The 19,575-nt window shown below is 57.5% G+C and overlaps 1 protein-coding gene across 2 annotated transcripts; it reads left to right on the top strand.

Moving 5' to 3' along the window:
* Positions 1-17,157: 17,157 nt before the first annotated feature.
* Positions 17,158-19,127, top strand: RPL38 (ribosomal protein L38). Of its 2 annotated transcripts, none has more exons than XM_061376842.1 (5): positions 17,158-17,380; positions 17,604-17,635; positions 17,894-17,954; positions 18,792-18,914; positions 19,043-19,127. In XM_061376842.1, the coding sequence occupies exons 1-5, from the start codon at positions 17,176-17,178 to the stop codon at positions 19,066-19,068; spliced, it is 447 nt and encodes a 148-aa protein (XP_061232826.1). In that variant the 5' UTR covers positions 17,158-17,175; the 3' UTR covers positions 19,069-19,127. The 2 variants fall into 2 exon arrangements, with proteins under 2 accessions (XP_061232826.1, XP_061232827.1); XM_061376843.1 differs by having other exon boundaries at positions 17,371-17,403.
* Positions 19,128-19,575: the final 448 nt, after the last annotated feature.

Genomic DNA, 19,575 nt, shown 5'->3' with positions numbered 1-19,575 from the left:
TAGAGCTGCTTGAAGCGTCTGCTGATAGACTAAAAACAAAGCAAAAAAGGAGAGGAAAAAGAGCCGGGAAGCAAAAGAGCCAAAGGAAAGCGGCACTAGGAGCCATGGAAGTGATGGATTGCGGGAGATAATCCATCTTGTCAGCCCAGGACTACATAACCTTGATGTCAGCGGGTATTTTTCTCTGTCGTCTGAGTCTCCAGCTCACCAGCACAGGGAAGGAGGGGATGGCACAAGGCAGAGAACTGATGGGGTTTGGGGGCTCCTCCTCGTTCCTGTGTCCCAGATGGGGAGCGGGATGTGAATGGGTCCCTAGGGGGAGGATATGGAAGGGGGACAGGCCCCAGCAGCAGCGCTGCCCCCTCTCCTTCCTCTCCATCTCTTTCTGTCTCCTGCTCCCCCCCGCGCTCCCTTTCCTGCCTCTCTGCCGTTTTTATCTAACGCTGGCCGTGCAAATTGGTGTGAACTAAAGAAGAGGCATCTCTGCCCACAGATGAAATCAATTGATTTGGCAGGTCGCCTGTGGACACCTCCGAGCAGCACTTCCAATTTGCAGGACAGACGCCGGCTTGGCTGCGGCTCCGTTCCCTTTCTTCTCCTCCATCTCTCCCACTCCCGCTCCTCCGCCCCAGTTTTTTTCCCCTCTGTCTTTCCAATTTCCCTTTGATGTTCCTGTTATTTCTGCTTTCCACTTAATGGAAATCAGCCCTGGGTGGGTGTCTGTGTGTGTGCACGGGTGCGGGGTTTGTTTAGGGGCTCTGCACACACACACACGTGTCTCCTTTCAGCAGGGACAGGGATGGTGTGGGGGATCCCAGGGGAATGGGTGGGAGCTGTAACACCCCAGTGCTGTGGGTTTCTGCTCTCTCACATCCCATTCTGCCTCTGCTGGGGTGGATCATAGGAGGTCTTGGGGCTGGGGACTGTTCCTTGGGCTCGGAGCAGCCTCTATGTGGCAGGACACGGAGAGGACCAGGAGAGGATGCACATGATGCTAGCTCTGCCCCAGGCTCTGCTCCATCTTTCCTTCATCTTCATCCCTTTTCCATCTCCATTCTCCCTCTGTCTCCATCCCTCCTCAGTCTCCTTCCTCTTTGCTCCATCTCCATGCACCCTCCATCTCCATCCCTCCTCTGTCTCTTTCCTTCCTGCATCTCCATCCCCTTTTCATCTGCATCCCCCTTCTACCTCCATCCCCTTTCCACCTCCATCCCACCCAGGGACACGCTGGATACCAGCACAAACAGTGTTGAACGGGGCTCTGCCCAGCTCTGTGCTGCCTGTGAGCAGCCGGATGGGACTCTCCATCCCCAAACCATCCACCTTCACCCCCAAACCCCCCCACCACGCATCATGGGCAGCAGCAGCAGCAGAGCAGCAGGAGCCCGGTGGGGTCCTGCACAGGCCGAGCTGGCTCAGCCCTGGCTGACACCCTCCCCGCTATTCCCACAAGTTAAACATTACACAACTGCTCTTCATTAGAGCTTCAAGGCAAATGTGACGTTAATCACGAAAACCTTGGTATTCTGCAGGAGACTTCAGACCTGAAAGGGAAGGGGGGAACAAAATCCCCCCCACGCTTTCTTTCCAACGCTTTCATTTTACTTTGAGGTTAATAGAAGGCTAATTTGAAAGCACTCAGTTAATGAGAAAGCTAAAAATACTCCTCCCATGCAGACCCTTCCTCCGGAGCGCCTGTCTCGGTGGCAGCGCCTGCACACAATGCTCTTGCAGGCTGGGGATGCGGTGCCCTCCTGATGGAGGGACATGGATGGTGGCCGCACAGGGATGTGGCCCGGACATGGTCCCTTGGGCAGAGATAGGGAGGAGACCTGTGGGTTGGCCACACATGGGGCAGGGGACAGGGATGCAGCTTGAAGCCACAGCATCACCTCCCACACAAGAGCAGGGCTGGAGGGATCAGAGCCATGCAGAGCATGAGCCGGTCCCTTGCTGCCATCCCATCGTCTGGAACGCGCCGCTGCCAAGGGAATACGCTGTTTTCCAGCACATCAGTCTGTGATGGGAAGCTAATGTTGTGTGGCTGGTTACAGCACGGCCTTGGCAGCTCCGGCAGGCACAAACAGGATCCCTGCTGAGAACACTCCAGGGAGCCCCGAGCTGATGTGTGGGGCTCCCCCATTGCACCCCCCATCACCCCACCGACACCCCCATCCTCTGTGAGCTCCCCTTTGAGCCCACTGCAGCTCCCAAGGGATACAGGCAGGCCCAGAGCCCGCATCCTGCTCTAGCTTCCACTGTGGCTCCCAGTTTTCCTCCCATAATGATGCTCCAGGAGGAGGGGACCAGCAGTAATGGGTGGATGGGACCTTCCAGCTGCGGGAGGGCTTGGAACCAGTCAGTGTCATCCATTCCCTGCCTGCTCCTCGCATGGGTGCTGCTGCCAAGTCCTGGTTTCCCATTGTAGAGCCTGGAGCAGTTCCTTGATGGGAATCACCCACTTGTGGCACTGGGCACGAGCCCCTGCTGGTTTGCACCCTGGGAGCTGGCACCGGCGCTCCCGGCAGTCCTTTGGGATGAGGGTTAATTAGGAAAGGATCCGCATGGAAAATTGCCCATTCGAGTGCCTCGAACCCGGCGCTCGGGGCTCGGCTCCAAAACAGCGGAAAATCCACCCAGGGCTGAGGGCAATCCCTGGAGAGATCCCGGAGCTGCTGGTTTGGGATCGGCCACATGCACGAGGCAGGGGCTGAGGATGGCACCCACCGCTCATCGGCCATCAGAAAAGGAGTCACCTCCTGGTACCTCAGCTTGGAACCGGGACATCAGGGAGCCCAGAGCCCTGCCAGGGCATCACTGGGGTGCTGGAACCAGGCTGGTACCCCGGGAGATGCTGAGATGCTGGGATGTGCCTGGAGATGCTGAGGAATGCTGGAATGTACCAGAAGATGCTTGGAGAAGCAGGGACCATGCCAGCACATGCTGGGAGAAGCCGGAGTGTATCAGAAGATGCTTGGAGAAGCAGGGACCATGCCAGTGGGAGATGCTGGGAGAAGCTGGGTTGTATCAGAAGATGCTGGGAGAAGCAGGGACCATGCCAGTGGGAGATGCTGGGATGTGCCTGGAGATGCTGGGATGTGCCTGGAGATGCTGAGGAATGCTGGAATGTACCAGAAGATGCTTGGAGAAGCAGGGACCATGCCAGTGGGAGATGCTGGGAGAAGCCGGAGTGTATCAGAAGATGCTGGGAGAAGCAGGGACCATGCCAGTGGGAGATGCTGGGAGAAGCCGGGGTGTATCAGAAGATGCTGGGAGAAGCAGGGACCATGCCAGAGGCAGCAGCAAGCAGCAAGTCCCAGCTCTCCGCTCTCCAAAGGTGCCCTCACGATGCCAAAGCATTTACAGCAAACTGGAGTTGAGAAGGACAGGGTAAATTGCCTCCCCAGAACAAACGAGGAGACTTTGACTCCCTTTCTAGAGCCACATTAAAGGGTTCCTTGTTCTCCTTGCGGAAGAAAGGCCGTCCCTTCCCTGTCTCCGTGCTCTGCTCCTCCAGAGACACGCTCGCATCTTCCCTTTGAGGTGTGTTTAACTGATGGAGGAGGCGATACCAAAGCTTTCCTGGGGGGGATGGGGGATGCTCAGGGGGGTACCCACAGACCCCAGCACACCGCAGGCTCCCCCTGCTCCCTGACTCCTATTGATGGTTTAATTTTCCTTGGGGTTGCTGTTGGAGGGGGGAGAAGAAAAGCAGGAGATAATTGTAGCGGAATGGGCTGATAAGTAATGTTTGGTATCCTTTTTACAACCATTCCCCAGGGGCCCATTATGGTAATTTTTCTTCTATAACTGGCAAATTGTATAACAAGTCAGATGATAAACTAGCGAGCCGGGTGGAATTTGCATTTTAATACAACTGTCTAAATCACTTCTGCACATCGGGCCGGACCGGGCGCTGCAGCATCCCTGCCATGGGGACGTTATAGGGAGTGAGGGTTGGGATCCCCCCTCATTCCCCTGGCAGGGTCTGCAGCCCTCGTGCTGCCATTGTGATGGGTTGGGGAGAGGAGCCCAAATCCAACCGTGCAGAGCCCTTTGCCAAAGTCTTTTCTGCACCACAGCCCCTGTGCCCTGTGCTGTGACATCCCTGAGCCCTGTGCTGTGACATCCCTGAGCCCTGTGTTGTGATGTCCACGAGCCCTATGTCAGGATGTCCCCAAGTCTTATGCCATGATGTCCGTGAGACCTGAGTCACGATGTCCCCAAGCTCTGTACTGCAATGCCCCTGAGCCTTGTGCCACAATGGCAATCCCTGTGCTGTGACATCATGAAGCCCTGTGCTACGATGTCCCCAAGACCAGCGTCATTATATCCCCAAGCCCTGTCCCACAATGTCCCCCAGCCCTGCATTGTTGTACCCCCAAGCCCTGTGCCACAATGTCCCCAATCCTATTGCCCTAAAGTCCCTAAGCCCTGTACTGCAATGTCCCCAAACCCTACATTGCAGTGTCCCCAAGATTTGTGCCATGAAGTCCCCAACCCCTGTGCCACAACATCTCCAAGCCCTGCATCGTGATGCTCCTGAGCCCTGCATCGTGATGCTCCAGAGCCCTGCATCGTGATGCTCCTGAGCCCTGCATCGTGATGGTCCAGAGCCCCGCATCGTGATGCTCCAGAGCCCTGCATCGTGATGCTCCTGAGCCCTGCATCATGATGCTCCCAAGCCCTGCATTGTGATGCACCCCAGCCCTGCATCATGATGCTCCAGAGCCCTGCATCATGATGCTCCCAAGCCCTATTCCAGCTCCACCTGCCCATTCAAGGAGAGCTGTTAGCAGCCCATCCCTAGAAACACAGTCGCAGGATGCCAGACTCCCTGACAGCTTTACAAATAGCTGCTCTGAGTCCAGTCTGAAGTGTTGATTAAAAGGAAAAGAAGAATGAAACCAGAAGAAAGGCCGGGTTGGGGACCCCAGGCTGGGGCCGGCATCAGCCACCCTCTGCCACATCATCTCCAGGGCTCAAGGCCATTAAAGCCGAGGCTTGTACCTGCCCTCGTTTCAAATGTGAAACTTAATTAAGGTTCTATAAACCCTCACCCCATGCAGAAAGCTGCCACTGCATTAGCAAGGCAAATAACACCCAGATGAAGCTATTTTCTTGCCTGACCAAAGTCCAGGTTTTAATTAGGTGGCTGCTGAGACGTGGCATGAGCCGTGTGACGGTGTCAGAGAGCCTTGGGAGGGCTCTTTTAATAAAAATAACACCAGGAAAACCCACAACAGAGCTGAAAACCTACATTCTTAACAATAGGAAACGTGTTCTCCCTGTGCCCTCGTGCTGATGGGGATGGTGGCAAGCCGCCATGGGATGCAGGGGAAGGAGTGGGATGCAGGGGAAGGAGTGAGATGCAGTGATTCACCGGGGCAGCATCACCCAGGTTTTGGGGGGGGGGTCTGGGAGGCAGGGTTGCTGCCAGCTCTTCAAGGGACATCAAACCAATTGCCACATCTTGCAGGATTAACACAAGTGACACTCGCTTTGTACCCACATGTTTGCAGCGCGGAGCAGATGGCGAGGCCGCTGGATGGGATCCAGCGCGGCTCTGAGCTGATCCCAGCACCACCGCCATGGAAAAGCTGTATTTCCCCTGGATCCACTGGGATATCCAATAGCTCTGCCAGCTGCCAGCGTGTCCAGCACCACTGGGAACGATCCTGGTGCGCTTTTGTGCTGTGATGGGGTTTTGGCTGGGGTTGGCTTCATTTGGGGGCTTGTGGGATGCTCAAAGTAATTGCCAGTGACAATGTTTGCATTGCCAAATTGCCTCTAATGGAGGAAGAAGGGAGAAGAAACACCCTGGTTAAAGGGGGGATTCTCAAATGGTGAGGACACTCCCTATATGGTGCAGGGGTACCTTTTGGGAGAGGACCCAACAATGCCATTGGGATGCAGAGCCCCATCTCAGGGCCATCGTGGACCTGGGCTGGGATGCTCAGTCCCTTGTGAGGTCTCCAGGGGGTTTTCCCAGTGGGACGCTGGAGCTGGATCCGTCTCTCCCACACCAGCAGAGCCAGGCAGGTTTCCTCGCCTCCCCCTTGCAGCCTGCCTGGCTCCTGCCTCCTCCAAGCGCTGCTCTGTGATTGATGAAATGATTCAAGCCCGAGTGACCAGGCCAGAGGAACACGAGAAGGGGAAGGAGCAGCTCCCAGGGAGCAATGAATGCAGAGCCAGGAGGGGAGCTCTGCCTGCTCCATGCTCTGTGCCTGGTCCATGGGGGTACCACAGTTGTTCCCTTACCCCGCTGCCACCTCTGCTGATGGAGGAGGATGAGTGATGCCAGGCAGAGGCACTCAGGGTGTCCCCCCCATCCCAGAGCCCCCACAGATCTCCATCCCACACCATCCCTGCTCTCCCAGCCCTCCTGAACTGGCTTCCACTGTGCTTTCCAAGCTCATTTCATGCCCCTTGGCAATGCTGGTGCTTGGGCCAGCAGCAGTTATAGTCAGAGCTATGGAATTTGCCAACCCAAGAGCCAAGCACCCCAAGGTCATGCTTTGCCTGGAAGCTCTCCTGAGCATCCTGCTCCAGGTGGGAAAGCACCAGATGATGGGGAATCCCTATCCTGGCCATGAGGGGCTGTGAATAACAGAAGAGGAATCTATAAGTCACATTCTAATTAATTAAGGATGATGGATGGAGGGGATGGGGTGACTCCACGTAAATCACACAGATCCGTAAAGGGCCTTGCTCCTGCCACCATCCAATCGATCGCTGGTTTGGAGGAGGAAAAACTAAAGAAGAAGCAAAGGAGCTTCATGTTATAACAGTTAGAGGAGGTACCACTGCCCGAGCAGGGTATCCCATTGGGCCGGCACATCCCTGTGTCAGAGGAGGGATGAGGGGTGCACAGCATGGACCCAGAGCATTGCCACAGCCATGGCCACATCGGGGCAGGGGGATTTGGCTTTGCAAAGCTCAGCCCTGGGCTTCGTTTGCTCCTCATGACCTGGTAGCGCCGCGGCTGCCGTTGGTGACAGCCGGCACGCGGCTGAGGGCTCCTGTCAGCCCCTGCTGCAGTTCATTACAGCTCTGTCTCATTAGTGCCTGCTCCACTCAGCCCCATGCAGAGCTTGCGCCACGCTGCTCCCAGCCAAGGATGCCGGCTGGCAAAGGGCCTGGCTCGGATGCTCATGTGCCGCGGTGCACGCTGCTGAGGGATGCTCCATCCCCGCATCCTCCTTAGCTGTTGCATGGCATCACCTTCGGGACTAATACAGGCACCCGTGGGAGCTGCAGCACCTTGCCCAGGGGATGGTTAACGGTGAGAGGAGGCTGGAGCTCGGCGTTAGCTGCGGTACGGAGCTGGAACCGTTCCATTACGTTAATGGTGCTGCCATGTCCGTATTCGTTAAGTGATGGGCAGTTTTTCCTAGGGCTCATCCATTTACTTTCCCAGGACATTAGGAGTCATTGTGCACAACTGCTCTGCAAAGCCCAATTTCCACCTTATTGTGTGGCAAAGCAGCCAGTAATAAGGTGAGGGCACGAGGAAGGAGGAGCTGTGCTGGCAGGATTATTCCCTTGGGAAGGGAAAAGCTCACCGGCTGCAACTATGGGACTGGGTGTTAGGGATGGACACATCCCTAGGGATCTCACATGGATATGGAGAGAGGAGCCCCACATCGCCATGCTGGTACATGTGGGATGTGCACCAGGATAGAGAGGTGAGGGGAGGAACGGGATGGGATGGGAAAGGAGGGGAAGAAGTGAAACAGGATGGGATGAAATGAAAAGAAGGGAAGCTCCAAAGAGCAGCCAAGGAGGGGAGCTGTTGGGCACTGCCAAGGCCATTCCCATTCTGTGCTCAGTGCCTTTAACAGCATGGGGAAGGAAAAGCATTGCTTAAGGAAGAGCATATCTAAAACACCCAGCTTGCCAACATCCCTTTAATGCAGCGATAACAGGAGCTGCGCGTGAATCCATCCCGAGCCGTGGGCACGGGGCCAGGAGGAGCCTGTCGCTGCAGCACTCGCATCCCATTAAAAGATGGTTTTGCTCCTGGCTTTTGTTAAACATTTGCTCATTTAACCAAGAGGCTGAAAAGTTAGGAGCAGGAAAAGCAGCTCCTCTATGAGCTTCCCACCGCTCGCTTCCAGCGGGAAGCACTTGAGCCACCGCTTCCCTTTCCCACCCGTGTGTTTGAATCCTGAATTACTTTATCGCCCACTGAAGGAAGAGAAAAAGAAGAAGGGAAGTGTCTAAGTAGTCATTTATTAACAGCTATAAGTATCATTAGGCAGGGAGATGTGGTAAAATATAGATTACACCGGGAAGAACCAAGTATCCGAGTGCCATTTTTCCTGTTCAGCATGTCATTACACATCCCGGCGTGGCGTATCACAGCCATGATTAGTAGCATCAAATGACTTCTGAAAAATGATTATGTGCCATTAAAAACATCAGTCTACCCGAAACCAGCACAAACAAATGGCCGTGCCGGGGATGAGTCATTAGCTCCCGGGCCGCGGATGTGATGGGAATCCCGGAGATGCGGTGGGAGCAACCGGTGGGTGCTGTGGTGGTGCCTTGGGGATGAGGGTGATGCAAACGCTGCTGGGGTGGAAGCTGATGGACAGAGGGATGGGCAGGATGGGTACCAGAGCAGTGCCTGGAGGGATGCATGGGGAGGGCGGTTGTAGGGTGGGTGCAGGAGGTGCCTGCCTTGTCCCTGTAGGTGGAGATGTGCGGCTCCCTCTGCTCTCAGAGTGGCTCATCCCGCTCTGTCTTTCCCTTTCTCCATGGCAGAACATGGCCCAAGCATCTCCTTGTCCTGGCACAGACCTACCTGCCTGTCCCATTGTACAGCTCCACCACCCCAAACCCCAGCCCCATTGCCCCATCTCTATCACCCCAAGCCATTACTCTTGCTCCATCCAAACCATCACCCAGACCCCATCATTCAAACCATTAACTAATTCATCACCTCAACCCCTTTCCCTGCCCAAATCCATCACCCTGGTCCCGTCACTTCAACCCATCAACACAAGGCATCACTCCAACCCACTGCCTGGGTTCCACCACTCCAATCCAACACCCAAACCCATCACCCCAGCTCCATCACCCTTGCACTCCACCATGCCCACCCCGCTGCCAGCACTTCTCTCCCTGCTCTCTTTGCTTTAAGAGGACATAAATCCAGTTCATATGTCCAAAGAAGACAAATCAAAATGTCACATCAGTGGGGACGGTGCAGTTGAAGGCTATTGATTGTCTCAGAGAATAGTCTCACTTTATTCACCTACTTAGTGCCTTCCCTGGGCACGTATGAGTTCATCAAACATTGTCACACCACATAATAATGCTTGTTCCCAAGTGCTCCTGCAGCAGTCACACTTTGTCCTGCCTTCCTGGCAAGCAGGAACTCAAGGAAGAAAGGCTTCTGTGGCAGAACAAATGCTTGATGGTGGCTGAGGCCTCCCGAGGCTGAGGGAGGACTCACCATGACCATGCACAGGACTGCCTGGGCTTTGTTTCCAGCCTTTTATTGCTGTGTCTCACTGCCTCACACATCCATGGGGATGCAACCCCTGAGGGCCATGCTGGGGGTTCTCTAAAGCCTGGTACCCCATGGGAGCATCCCAAGCGGTGCCATCATCCCCAGCCACGGAGCTCCTCCCTGCATCCTGTGCCCTGTAGGGTCCTGAGCCAGACGCTGCCACCTCTGTCCTCTGGCCACTTGGGTGGTGGCAGCCAGCAGCCCTCATAGTCTGGTTGCAATGAATTGGAAGCGCGAACGGGTGCCTCTGAGCCATGCTTGTTATTCATGTTATTGGTGCGTTGATCTGATTGTGTGTAATGATTTAATCTGTTAATAGCCCCCGATTCAATCTGCTCCTCTCCACTTTAATCTCCTTTTGCCGTTTGCACCTGAGCTGCTGATTTATCTGACGGCCTTTTGGCAGTGCAGGGTCGGGTTTGCAGCTCTCTGCATCATTGTGGTGGCGGGGCCGTGGCAAGGCACCGGCACGCTGCAGCTATGGGGGGCCAGGAGGAGGAGGAGGAGGCAGGATGCAGAGAGACACAAACCCCTCAGGGCTGCCCAAACCTGGGGTTGGGACGCTGGGAGCATCTGGAGGTCCCAGCTCCATCACCCCAACTCCATCACATTGGGATCTATCAGTGCAATGAGAACCCATGGGATGAGAGCCCAGAGGGATGCGCAGAGCTGCATCCCGCAGCCTGTGCAGGGGTGGATGTACAATTCATAGCCTAGATGACAGCGGGGTGCAGCCTGATGGGGTCAGTGTAATTCAGACCCAGGGAACGTTTGCAGTTTTCAATTCCCGACATCCCAGGGAGCATGGATGCATCCCTGGAGCCGGTGGTGGAGGGGAGGGCCGGGGGACCCCCCTGCAGCGGGAGGGAAGGAGATGGGGGCACACGGTGACTACTGATGCTCATCCCCTGCCCGAGAGGTGCCCTCTGTGCCATTGCCATTCCCCACCTCGCGCTGCCAGAGCTCCAGCACTGTTTTATGGAGCCACAAGGATGCAGTCAAGGCCCCGGGCTCCCAAGGACGCAGCGGCAGCTCCTGCGCTGCATTCTGACCCCGAGCACGCTTCAGGCGCCGTGGCTGCATGCCAATGGGAGCTGGGCCCGACGCTCCGGGCTCCTCCTGGGAAGATGGATCTGTGCACCGGAGCCGGAGGATGCTGGTGGCAGGGATGGAGGAGTGGGATGTGCTGCTGTTAACGGGGTGTCGGAAGAGCTTCGGGGGCTGCGCCTGTAACCGTAACGGGGCAGTGAGAAATGCCATCCATCCGGAGGGAGCGAATCTCCCCCAGGCAAAGACGACAGGAACTGTGGCAAGCAACAGGATTTGTCACCAGTTCCTGGGTACCAGAGCTAAGGAGTCTCTGCCTTCACCTTCCTGGGTGCCCTGAGCTCTCCTGCCTTGATCCCAGCCCTGCCGAGCCCGGAATGGCAATTCCCAGCGTCGGGGCTGGTCCCTGTTGTGGCTGCTCTCGCCTGACGTGGAGTGATTTTTGGAGGCAGTTGGTGGTGAGGGAGTACAGCTGCCGCTAAGTTATCCAAACGATTTATCTTAAGATTCATCCAGAATTCATTGTGCCGGGAGCCTGGGCAATGTCGGCTTTTAATATTCATGCGGGTTTGGAGGCAGCGTTCATCACAGCCTCTGACAATTTGCACTTCCCTTAATTGCCGCTCTGCCCGGCCACCACCCCCTCGCCACTGTCCCCAGGGGTGGCTGCAGGGTGCCCGCACGTCCCTGCTCGGCTTTCCCTTCCCTGTGTTAACGGGTGCGTGTGCTCCCCGCACCCCGCCCGGAGCACCCGCAGCATCCCGGCTGCGCAGCCCGCAGGGGATGGGATGCTCCAGCCCCACGGCACATCCCAGTGCGGGCGCACGGAGCCGGGCCCCGGCTGTGCCCTCGCTGCCGCCGTGCCCGCGGCTGGCGTTACCTGTCACCGCTGTCACTCGGCTGCCGTCCCGCCAGCTGCCACCGCACGGGGAGTGAATACCGATGAGGCTGAGGGAGCCGCAGCCTGGAGGGGGGCCCGTGAGGGGATGGGGGGCAGCGGTGGCACTGCTCGTGATGGGGAGGTGGGCACAGACCTGCCCCCAGCACATGCAGCTTCTGGGTCACCCACCACCAATGGACCCCACAGCCAATGCCATGTCCACATCCGAGGCCACTTCCATCCCTTTGCACCCCAAAGCCCATGAGCAGCACCATGAAGGAGCCATGGGACAGGGACACCCATCACCCCCAAACAACCCCAGACCCCCCAAAAGCACTGGTGTGTGTCCCCCCCCACTCCCAGCCGGTCGCAGTGCGGCGCTGGGTGGGTTTCTGCTGTCCCCACGCTGTAATTGTCCTAATTAGATCAGCGTGTTTTGATGAAGGCTTCACAAGGACTGAAAAGGCAAGCGGAGCAGGCAGGCAGGAGGAGATAATCGAATCGCAGATGACATTCCCATCACCCAGCCTCCCCGCACAGCCTCTGCTGCAGCCGGCTCGGAACATTATGCATAAGGGGGGAGGAAAATTACCATAATCTCCCTCTGCAGGATGACACCGACTTCAGCTGGAGCTGCTCTGCCCTCGCTGGGGCCACCCGTCCGTGGCATGCACCTACCCAGTGGCCACCGACACCCTCCCAATGGCCACCAGCTCAGGGACCTTTGCCCACCCATCGCATCCTTGCAGCACCCATGGGGTGATGGTTCTGGCTGGGCTGTGTCCGGCTGGGTCACTATTAGTGGGTCTCTGTGAAGACAAGTGCATGGGGACATAGGCCAGTGACACAAGAGGACGTGATACAGTACCTCACACACTGCCCTGTGCTCCTAAACAGCAAATCCCCTTTGGAGGTGGATGGGGGCAGCAGGGGGTAGCATCACGGCATCACCTCAGCTCCCCCTGCTTGGGTACCAGGTGAGATGAGGCACCAGGGCCCATGGGGTGGTGCAGGATGAGGCAGCCAGCAGGGATCTGGGCATGTCCTGCCCCATGCAGGGGGGTGCCCACTCTTGGGGTGGGGGTCATCACCCCAAAACCCCACTCCACAACCTTCCCGATGCTCAGACCATCACACGCTGGTGCCCAGGGGAGCGGTGGGGCTGGGGAATGGGACTCGGATCCTTTTTATCTCTCCAAGTTCAGATGAGGAGCCCAGAGCCCGGCTGGGAGAGGGTCCCGGGGGTGAGGCTGGCTCCAGGGGGGCTGAATGGGGAGACTGTGCTGTAATTACATACAATTAAGATGAAGTTCTCTCCCTTTTCTCTGCCCATCTCCCCTGAGTTGCAGAAAAGCCCCTCTGGAGAAGCAGCCGCTGTTCCTTCCTCTGCAGAGCACCTGGTTCTGCCTGCACCAGCATCCCAGTCCATGGACCATGCACCATGGAGGACGTGCTGTGGAGCGTGTGCCATGGAGAACATCAGTGCCCACTGCATCAGACAAATGCCATCACACAGGTACCCCAACAGCAGGACCACCACCAGCATCACCAGCTCCCCCCAGCACTCACATGGGCATGCAGGGAGGAGGCAGGAAGGGAGCATCCCTTGGCGTCTCCAAACACCACAGCCCTTCAAGCCACCGTGTCCCTGCCAAGTGTCCCCTTTGGAGCCGGGGGGTTATTGCTGCTGTTTGGTGGCTGCAGTCTGCAGGCAGGAGCCCAGAGCTGCCTGCTTTGGGAAGGGAACGCACCCAGAAATGGGCTCTGTTCCTGCATTGCTGCTGGGATCACTGGTGCTGCCATGTGGGATGCTGAGAGCGGAGCAATTCATTACAGGGGTGGCCAGAGACAGGGCATGGGCTGCGAATGGGGACCCCAGCACCTCCTGCTCTGCACCCTTGCCTGGTTGTTACCCCTTTGGTTATTGCTCCCATGCGAGGAGGGATGCTGAGCAGATGGGACTCGGATGTTACCTGGCTTTGCTGCAGCATCACCCCAGCACATTAAACCCCTGAACCAGCAGCAGTGCAAGAGCCGCTCCCCAGGAGATGCTGATCCTGGCTCCCGTGGGGCAGGATCCGACCCAGCCCTAATTAAAAGGAACATACATTCAAGTGCTTCAAACAGCCCCTGATGCCTGTGGGAAACTTCCCACCGCATTTATCCCCCTTTTCCCTGCCCCGGCCACGCTGCGATGCCCCCCATGAACTGAACCCCCACCCGCCCTCTGTGTCCCCCATCCCCAAATTTCCTCCTCCCTTTCCAATGTGTTTCCAAGAAAAGCTCTGTTGTTTCTTGGGATCTCATCTCCCTCCGCTCCTGTCCCCACCTCGAGCCTGCGCCTGCCTTTGTCCTCAGCAGATAAAGAACAAAAGGGGAAGAGATGGAGAAAATATCATCTCGCCTCCAAATGGGCTTTTCTTCTCTCTCCCCCCTTCCCCTCAAGTCACCCGTGGAGCTTCGGATGCTCTTTAAGAGCCGTGCTGATGAATGCGAGGGCATGGGAGCTGCCATTAGGAGTGAATTGATCGGCGCTCGGCAGCAGCGCTGCCAGGGCCCTTTGCTTTGAGATTGGAGAAGGGAAGAATGAGAGTGAAGGGGGGGGAGAAAGAAAATACAGAGTGATTGGGAAGAGGTTCCTGTCCCTGTTAATAATGAACGCATCCAGCGGCTGCAGCCGCGCTCGGAGCAGGCGATCGCCATGCAGGGCCTCGCTCCTCTGCGCCAGAGGGAGAGCCTCCAGGAAACGAGGGGAACATCCATTTCTGCTGCAGTTTGTTCCTTGGATGGGGGAATCTCCCTGGGAATGGGTCCTTCCGTGCCAGCTCCCAGCTCGGCCACGTCACCTTCCCAAGGTTGGGAGGACCCAAACCCAATTCCACAAGGAGAACAAGGGATGGGTTGCGGTTGGGGTTGGGGCTGTGCAGCCTGGGGTTGTGCTGCTCCATGTGCATGTCTGCAGCACACGCGTGTCCACATGGATTGGGGATGCACTGCTTGGGCACACAGCACATGAGGTGAGTGCATGGCTCCGTGTTCCACGTCTCAGGCATGTTCGTCTCAGCTGTGCGCATCCCAAACGTGCACATCCCAGATGGGCACATCTCAACCATGCACATCTCGGGCATGCTTGGACACACATATCATGGCCCAAATTGGGGCTCAGAAGCTGTGGGGTGCAGCCACAACGTGGGGCTCCTGCAGGCAGCCCCCCAGGGACACTATGGACCTCTGTGGACACATCTCCTGTCATGCAAGTACCACATCGTGTCCCCAAGGATGGGCAATGCCTCCCATGCTCTAACCTGCGGGGTGCAGAAACCATGGGTAGCAGTGCTGCAGCATCATTAGGAGCAAATATCTGGGGGTGCTGCATGGGGGACCATGAGCAGGGGCAGTTGTGTCCCCAGGGAAGAGCAAGAGAAGGAAAGCACCAGCACTCTGGGTGGGCAGGGTGCTTCCAGGTGTCCAGCACATGCCAGAGGATGGGAAGGAGAGGAGATGCTCTGATTCCATCGAGGCGCGCTGTAGGTGAGGATGCAAAGCCAGGGATCCAGGCAGTGGGTACCAAATGCTGCTGCAGGGACATCCCTCTTGCTGTCCCAGGGCTGCAGCAAGCACTTGGTGGGCTGGGAGTGGTCCCATAGCTCGGAGCTCACCCTGATGCACACCCAAGCTGTGGTTCCCTTCCCTGTACCAGGAAAACCACTGAAGGACGGTGTCATCACGCACAATGAAACCAGGGCTGCTGCGGGGTGCACACACTGTGATGAGCCCCAGCTGTACCCCAGGGAGGTCACAGCAAGCAGTGCCAAGGGATGGAGCCAGCAGCAGATTATCCTCAGCGCTCCTTTAACGCCAGACCAGGCCTTTGAGGAAGGAAGAGAGAAAACCCACATCGGATTTTCACCGCTTGCTGGTTTTTCATCCATCCCCTGTTGTCTCCTGCCTCCCGCAGCCCCCGGAGCTGCTGCTGCTGATAAGGAGATAGCATCTAATCACTGCTGCTGCAAATAAACCCCTGTGCGAGCTGCCAGGGGGATGCCCCCCATGTCAACCCGCTCCCCATTGTCCCCAAGGGCCCTGGGGGGACATCACCCCAACAGGCTCAGTGGGGAGCACCAATGGGTCCTGGTGAGGTTTGGGGGTCCAGCATCCTGGTTCCCTTCCGTGTGTCTCCATCAACATCCACCTCGCTGGAGCATCCTCACGGAGGAAGAGGAGGAGGAGGAAAGCTCCTTTCCCAAATGGGGTACGGGGTTTATGATGCCCCCAAACCCTAGGGTTACACACAGCCGCAATCCTAGCCCTGCGCTTCCCAAGCACAACCGGAGAAGGGGTTTAATACCTAGAGCTGGTGTTCAGGGGGTGAATTAAGGCTGCTAATTGAATTTCATCAGGCAGCGGGGCCGGGCTGGTGGGAGGCAGGCAGGAAACGCGTTTGATGTGTTTTAAAAGCCGCAGTTTCGGAGCACAATGGGGTTTGGGGCTGGGTTTATTTGTTTTTTGCTTTAATTTAAAGCCGGTTGTAAAACGATCCCGTCTTTGAGGAGCAAATGATTCCCATGAATTATTTGCTGTTGATTTAGACACCCACCCAGCTTTTAAATAATGGTAATACAGTGAAAGGGAATCCGCTGCAGGGAGGAGCAGGAAGGATGCTGCTGGGGGGGGAGACAGGGATGTGGGATGTGACCAACACTCCCCATAGTGAGGCCACGCTGTACTTTGGGTTAAAAGCATCAGCATTCAGCATCGGTGCTGGAATGGGTGTTTTTCATGCTGGTTTGGTTTTATTATGACACCAAGGAGCCGGCGTCCCTCTCGGCTGTTGATTTACACTGGTGGTGGGTTAATTGTACGATTCAGCACGCCCTGAAACATGAAAAACTGCTCCGGTTCTGAAGCAATTAAAAGGCAGCCGGGTAGATCAGCCCCTTCCAATGAGATAAGTAAATCACACGATTAAATACTCATCGGGTGGCAAAGGGGAAGCAACCCACCCGGAACGCTTCACCCCTCTGTGTGAGCCCCACACATCCCACCCCAGCTGTGTCCCAGAGGTCTTAGTGGGATGCTGGCAGCACTATGGGATGCAGTGATGGGCACAGGGTGCCACAGCAGTCACCACCTCCGGTAATTCCCTCTTTGCACCCTAGGAATGCTGGACCAGGACAAGCCACGGCACTGCTCCCATCACCCATGGGGTCCAGCCCCTCCAAGCGATGACCCAAGCTAGGGAGTCCCTTCATGAATAGAGGGTCCCTGGATGCACTGATGGGCAGCCTCCTGTCCCCACCATCCCCATTGCACCCCATGATGCCATTTAAGCACCCAGAAACCAGCATCACCGAGGAGCACCCCAGCATCCCCATACACTGCTCCTTCCCCACATAGGCCTCAGTGGGGTGAGGACAGGATAAGAGGGATTGATGGGATGCAGGGACAGGATGGGGTCCCTCTCTCCCCTCCCAGATCTCCCGATGGTTATTGCAGCGGTTTAGGGTCGTTTGAGGGGGTTTGAGTGTGGCTGAAGCTCTCTCTTGTGGCAAAGCTGCTCCATTACACCCCTTCCCGAAACATCGAGCCCCAGCATCCCGAGACATCGAACCCCAGTATCTCTCGGGGGGGAAACCCCGGCGCAGGACCCCATTTCCTGCATCCTCCGGGAGAGATGCCGGGGCTCAGGAGGCTGGAGCATCCCGCCCTTCCAGCCGTGCACGGAGCGATGCGGGAGGCCAGAGGTGCCCGGTGCTCCCCGCACACCCTCCGTTGGCCATGGCGCGGGGCTGAGACCCCGCCAACTCATCACAGGCATCGCGCTCTCCACCGCGATCGCGACTCGGATCCTTTTTGTCCCTCGGCCCGAGCCGTAGCGGCGCTCCAAGGGGGCGGGTTTAAGCCTTGTATGCGGAAGCGGGAGCTCACTTCCGGTTTGTGCGCTGAGGTGGGAGCTGTGAGTATGGTGCCGGGAGGGGGCGATGCGGGATCCGCCGCCATCCGCGGCTGTGCGGGAGCGTGCGGCTCCGCGGCGGGCTCGGGGAGCGGAGGGGACGCGGGCGGAGCCGGGGATGGCCGATGGGCGGCAGGCGGGCGCGGTGGCGCCGGCGGCGGGGGGTCGGTGGGGCTGACGCCATCTTGGGTTGTGTCTCGCAGGTTGGAGCGCTCCGAACCCGGCCCGAACCATGGTGAGGAGGGAGCGGGTCGGGGGGGGGACGGGGGACCTATCCTGCCCGGCCCCTGCGGTGCCGCGGGAGGCAGCGCAGCCCCCGCGGTGTGTTACTGCTGCCACGGCCCTGTCGAAGATCACACCTGGCTGCAGGGAGCAGGGACCCCGCAGGCCCGGGGGTGGTTGCTGTGGGAGCGGGGTCTCACAGCGGCCGCAGTGAGCTGCGGGGGGGCCTTGGGGTGCTCGGTGTGTGCTGAGGCGCTGCTTTGCTTCCCAGCCCCGCAAGATTGAGGAGATCAAAGACTTCCTGCTGACAGCCCGGAGGAAGGACGCCAAATGTGAGTGTTGGGGGGTGAGGGGGGACCCGAGCGGCCCCATGGAGCCTCTGGGCTCGGCAGCATTGGGATTTAAAGCAGTTTTGCTCAGGGTTGACCTGTGAGTGAAGCCACCCTGGGCAGGGGATGCTGTGGGTGCAGGACTTGGGTTCTCCAGCGGTGGCTGCTGCTGTGCCCCCGGGGGTGCAGCCCAGCCCCGGCTTGGAAGCTCCTTGCACATCAGCCCATCCCTGGTGCTCTGTAGCCTTCAGATCGCTGCAGGGCGTCAGGCGCTGGCAGGGCTGTCACGGGGACAAGGGAATCCAGGCCAAACTTGTGTCTCCTTCCATTGCACATACAAAGGTGGTGATGATTGAAGCCCTGGCAGCTCCTCGGCGCAGTATTTAGCCATGTGTGAGGAGTTTTCTCTTGCTTACTTGGATGCAGCTGTCCCAGGGAAGAGGTGTTTTCCCACTGGAAGCCTTTTGTTAACCCCCTGGTGTGGGTGAGAGGGAGAGTTTCGCATTGGAACAGTGAGGGAGCTGCTGGCAGCCCCTCACAAAGCATCCCTGGGCTGCTCCACTTGGATTTCCCAGCAGCTCCAGCCAAGTGGCTCAGATCAAATGGCTTTTGGGGAGCGCTGGGCATGGAGTTGGGGATCTGCAGTGTGTAAATGGGAGATACAATCACTTCTTCACGTTGTTTGTTGTAAAACCAGCCTCAAAATGAAGCTGTTGGCTCTGAGGAGCCTGGGGCTGAACCCCTGGACGCAGCATAGGCTGTTGGTGCAGCAAAATCCACTTAATTTGGGGGTTTCCAGTGCTGGGGTGGCTCCATGCTGAGCTGTTCCTGCCCCTGCAGCCGTCAAGATCAAGAAGAACAAGGACAATGTGAAGTTCAAGGTGCGCTGCAGCCGGTACCTCTACACCCTGGTCATCACAGATAAGGAGAAGGCCGAGAAGCTGAAGCAGTCGCTGCCCCCAGGTACCTCCTGGTGTTCCAGGGGGGCTCTGTCACACCGGGAGCCCCATCCTGGGATGTGTCCCTGCTCCAGGGTGTGGGGTTCTGTGTGAGTGGAGCCGTTTCTCACCAGCAGTTTCTCTCCTCTGCAGGTTTGGCCGTCAAGGAGCTGAAATGAGCCAATAAATGGGAGTTTTGCTGTTGTTTGTTACAATAAATAAACCTGACTGTTCCCCACTGGCGTGTGTCTGTGTGTCCCTGCAGCCCTGGCTGATGCTGCAGGGGTTCCTTTGGTGACCTGAGCCCCCAGCCCTGCTCTGGGGTTCAGGAATGCGGGGGGTGCTTCCTGGGGGATGTGGTGGGTCTGGGACAATATGGAACTACCCTATAGTTCGTGGACAGGGGGCCATGTCATTACAGCAGGGACAGGATGGGAGTGTGGTTCCCCTATAGCAGGGAGGTGATGAGGTGTGCTGTCTATATAGCGGGGCAGTGATGAGGTGTGAGGCCCTTATAGAAGGGAGGACGAGTGTGGTGCCCCTATAAAAAGGCAGTGGTGGGGTGCAGTGTCCCTATAGCAGGGTGGTGACAGGGAGAGGCTGCTTTAGCAGGGAGGGGATGGGATGTGGTTCCCTTTATAGGATGGTGACAAGGTGTGATGTGAGGTCCGTGCAGCAGGGATGGG

This window comes from Neopsephotus bourkii, unplaced genomic scaffold (assembly GCF_033783945.1).
Source record: "Neopsephotus bourkii isolate Nb327-2 ecotype Australia unplaced genomic scaffold, CSIRO-AGI_Nbou_v1 NB_1749, whole genome shotgun sequence".
In the NCBI taxonomy this organism is placed as follows: domain Eukaryota; kingdom Metazoa; phylum Chordata; class Aves; order Psittaciformes; family Psittacidae; genus Neopsephotus; species Neopsephotus bourkii.
The sequence above is the reverse complement of the archived record's forward strand: the minus strand, read 5'-3'. Positions and strand labels throughout refer to the sequence as shown.

Bases quoted from the DNA above. Each gene is read 5' to 3' on its own strand.
- RPL38 (XM_061376842.1), top strand. From the start codon at position 17,176: ATGCGGGAGGCCAGAGGTGCCCGGTGCTCCCCGCACACCCTCCGTTGG. The intron at 17,381-17,603 runs GTTTGTGCGCTG...TGTGTCTCGCAG, and splicing joins GAAGCGGGAGCTCACTTCCG to GTTGGAGCGCTCCGAACCCG. The intron at 17,955-18,791 runs GTGAGTGTTGGG...CTGCCCCTGCAG, and splicing joins CCGGAGGAAGGACGCCAAAT to CCGTCAAGATCAAGAAGAAC.